The following is a 4,078-nucleotide window of genomic DNA, read 5'->3' as shown; positions in this document are numbered from 1 at the left end:
AAGAAAAACTCGAGCACTGCTCTTCACCAGGTTTGCTCAAAACATCACCAGATACATGAAGAAAGATCTGGAGTTAAATCCTCCTCATGCTGTGGGGCAGGTTAGCAGAGGTTAAAATATTTGCACTGTGATGAGTTTAAAGACCCGAGGATTTCATCATTTCGTGATTTGATTCATGCTCTCAGCCATGAACGGTGAAGTCGCTGTGAGGGTTAGCTCCCTGAGCGCTGACGCCGGCATGACAGCCGACGCAACGACAAACCATTTTACGACTTTCTCGATCTGGACGCGTCAGTAATGCTCTTATTTGGGACATGAAGGAGTGAAGCTGTCGTCTGAGCTGATGTTTGAACCAAATGTGTTTTTTTTCACCAGATGTGAAGCTCAGACGGTTCCTCAGAGCTCGCCGGTGCCTTTCCCTCCGACCTGAAAGGTGCTTGAGGTGCTCTGCATCCATCGCAGCGTGGACTCAAGTCCCCCGGGGCTCCTCTGTGGACCCCGATGTGGAAGCGAGGGATAAAAGGTTTACAAAGAGAGGCAGTCTTATCTTATCTCACTGCCGCTGACTTCCTCCCCACACAGATATGACAGTTTAATGGCGCCCGTCACATGCTGCCACCGGCCACAAAATTACCCAAAATTCAGCAGGAGCCGGAGGTGGGAGGGCGGCAGGGGTCACAAAGAAAACCTCGACTGTTTAGGGAACCTTGCAGAGCTGGACGTGGATAAAAACCATAAATCAACATCTTTGTCATCCATCAGGATCTTCAGAGTCACAGTTTGAACTCAGCATCTTTCCACCTGCACAATCAGGTTTATTCTGTCCACAGCTGCAGTCTCTGAGTATTACACAGTATCTAGTGATCATTCGTGTGGTGTGAACGATCAGCTGTATGTAAGACATTTATTTTTGTCCTGTTTGGAGGTCTCTTTCTAAAACACCTGATATGTACATGAGAATAATAACTTTATGAATTCAGAAATCACCTTTCAAAGCGAAGTTTATGAAGTGAAGCTGGAGGTTCAGTGTCAGGTTTACAGAGTCGGTAACGATGAAGCTGACAGCGGAAATAAAACAGCATGAAACAAAAACATTCATAGAAGCACACCTGCTGCCTCGTCACCAGCAGGTAAGGAGGCAGAAATAAATGGAGCGCTGCTTTAAGCCTCCTGGGCTGCGTTCATTAAAGAGGCGTGTCTGAAGCCTGTCACATGAGTCCCAGCGAGCTGTTGGCTTACAGGTGTCCACGCTGCTTCCTGTTGGGAATCCTGGCAGGAAGTAGTGCTCCACGCTGCTTGACCTGAAGACTCCGTCAGGCTGGCGATCGCAGAGCTCTCACCGCACCACTTCAGCTTCCGCCTGATGTCCACTCTGACTTCACGACCCTTCCTCACATTTTCAGGCTGAGGGGACTGACGAGGGTCTGCTGCACGTCGTCACCGGCAGTAATGAATGTGACAAAAGACATAAACATGAAGACATAAAGAAGATGTTAATCTGAATGAACCTTCTGGAACAAATGTCCTGCTTTATATAAACAACAGTAAAAACGGGGTTTCCTGAGGACAGCAGCAGGAGGTGCTCACTGAACAGGTTTGTGAGGAGTGACAGCAAGAGAAAGAAACTGATATTAACAGAGTTTACAGATTTGGGACAGCTGCTGTTCTGCAGTTCTGTGCATGTTTTGAAATTTACAATGTGTTATATCTATATCTATATATATAATAATGTGTGCCCTGTCAGTGCGCCCCAGGGCAGCTGTGGCTACAGTGTAGCTGCCGTCACCAGTGTGTGAATGGGTGGATGACTGGATGTAGTATAAAGGGCTTTGGGGTCCTGAGGGACTGAGTAAAGCGCTATACAAATGCAGGCCATTTACCATTTATATTTATTATATTTCTTAAATGCAAATCTATTTATTTGCATTTACTAAACAAGGTAAACAGTTGATTTAACAGGTAAATGTCAAATCAAAAGCGACATTTGACCCCTCAAGGTTCAGGTTCAGGGTGCAGATGAGTCCACATCCTGTGCAAAGCCTCTTCCAGATGTTTGTGTAGCTGCTCTGTAATGATTCAACTGATCTGCAAAAACTACAGGAATTAACCTCTAAAATATTTACATAGAAAATATTGGAGTGAAAGCAGAAAGTAGCAGAGTAACTGGCAGTAAATGTACTGAGTTACATTCCTTTCAAAGCTGTGGGGGGGGGGGGCACCTCAGCTAAATACACCCCTGCAGCCAAGTGGCATGTGAGTACTTCCACAGTACTTTGGAGTATTTGTACCACTCGCGCTTTTACTTCATGTCTGTGCTGACTTTATGAGCTCACCGTCATCACGCGTGGATTCCTCCTGGTGCTTTCCTCTCCTCCTCCTCCTCCTCCTCCTCGCGGTCACGCGCTTGTGCGTGAACTTGGAGTATCTAGGGAGGGGGTGGGCCCGGCGTGGATGACATCAGCACCCTGCAGGATATCTGGCTGCAGCGAGCGGAGGCTTCACTCGGGCTTCGGGAGAACCAGCAGCAGCATGCGGACCGCGCGTGGAGTCCCGCGCGCCGTGGACCTGGACACGGACTGCGCGGACCAGTCTCTGCGCCCCGCGCGCTCTTACGGTTGCTAAGGTCTTTCTGGATACCTGCGTGGGGGTGTGGCTCGTGGACATGGAGCCCTCTTCCCTCCTGGCCGTGTTGGCGCTCGTGCTCTCCGTAGGCTTTGGGACGGAGGAGGGGGCGTGTCAGCACTGCTTCCTGCTGCGGCCGGTCCCCGGGGACGGTCTACCGGTGGAGGCTCTGCAGGAGGACCCGGACCCAGCGCTGGACCCCACGGAGCGGGACCTGAACGTCACGGAGCTGCGTGGCTTGCTGGGAGCCCGCTTCGACCCGCGCTTCATGTCCGCATCCCCGCCGCAGGAGCCCCCGGACTCCCCGGGGGTCCCGGAACCGCCGCGCGGCCGGAAGCTGCGCCGCCGGCTGCAACAGTGGCTGTGGGCGCGTGCCGCGTGCCCGGTGCAGCACGCCTGGAGTGACCTGGGCGCGCGCTTCTGGCCGCGCTACGTGAAAGTGGGCAGCTGCTCCAACAAGCGCTCGTGCTCGGTGCCCGAGGGCATGCTGTGCACGCCCGCCAGAGCCGCGCACGTGACCCTGCTGCGGTGGCGCTGCCGGCGCAGGAACGCGCTCCGGTGCGCGTGGATCCCGGTGCAGTACCCACTCATATCTGAGTGCAAGTGCGCTTGCCCGAGCTGAGACTCTCCACTCACACCCGCATCACACCTGTACGTGACATCATCACAGGCGTGGACAGCAGAGAACAGACTGGTTTTATTTATTCATCACGGCATCCTGTAAAATCACGTGTTTGACTTTGCCTTCTGTTCGAGAAACAAAAAAGTGTCAAATTTGTTTTTGCAAGAAATGTAAAATGTTTTCTGTCACAGCAGCCAAAACCCTGAACGCAGCGCGCGCCTGCGGATCCACAGACCGGCGCGCGCCTGCGGGTCCACGTGGAGTCAGTCTGCTCAGAATAAGATCAATGCAAAAGATCCAGAATCTGTTTTATGTCCTCAGAAAAGTACAAATGGGTGGAAACGAGCAGCGCCGCAGGAACATTTGTCACATTCAGGTGACTTTACGTGTTTTTTTCTGCTTGATTTAAGGTGGAAATGTTTGTTAAAGGAAAACCTGCAGATTCCAGCTAAATGATGTAACCGAGAAAATTATTATCGTTTATTATCAGTGATTTATTCTTGTCATTTCTTTGGAGAAATAAACACATTTACCACAAGGTGGCAGCGTTTTAGCAGTTTTATATCTGTGTTGTGTTTAAATGTTTGTGTTTAATAGAGACGCTGAACGCTTCCTGTTCACGAAACAATCGCTGAGCAAGACAAGAACGTCGTTTCGGTACGAATGAGTTAAAACTAACATGAATAATGTGGGATCGTGTTATTTAAACCAGAGTTTCCGCTCACAGGCAGCAGGGAGGATGGAGGGGCGGTGGACGGCTCCAGCAGGCTCTCCTCTGCACGTATTCAGGTGGAGCGCACACCTGTGCCGCTGCTGCTGCTGAACAGCTACAGA

At 51.0% G+C, this 4,078-nt stretch overlaps 1 protein-coding gene across 1 annotated transcript; it reads left to right on the top strand.

Moving 5' to 3' along the window:
* The first annotated feature begins 2,339 nt into the window (after window positions 1-2,339).
* On the top strand, window positions 2,340-3,780 carry nog3 (noggin 3). The gene has a single exon (XM_085415401.1). The coding sequence runs from the start codon at window positions 2,663-2,665 to the stop codon at window positions 3,242-3,244; it is 582 nt and encodes a 193-aa protein (XP_085271527.1). The 5' UTR covers window positions 2,340-2,662; the 3' UTR covers window positions 3,245-3,780.
* The last annotated feature ends 298 nt before the right edge of the window (window positions 3,781-4,078 follow it).

The sequence above is a fragment of the Rhamphochromis longiceps genome, linkage group LG8 (genome assembly GCF_057381845.1).
Source record: "Rhamphochromis longiceps isolate RC_006_pf linkage group LG8, R_longiceps_female_GT1.1, whole genome shotgun sequence".
Lineage (NCBI taxonomy): Eukaryota > Metazoa > Chordata > Actinopteri > Cichliformes > Cichlidae > Rhamphochromis > Rhamphochromis longiceps.
Note: the sequence above shows the minus strand (reverse complement) of the source record. Positions and strands in the feature narration are given on the sequence as shown.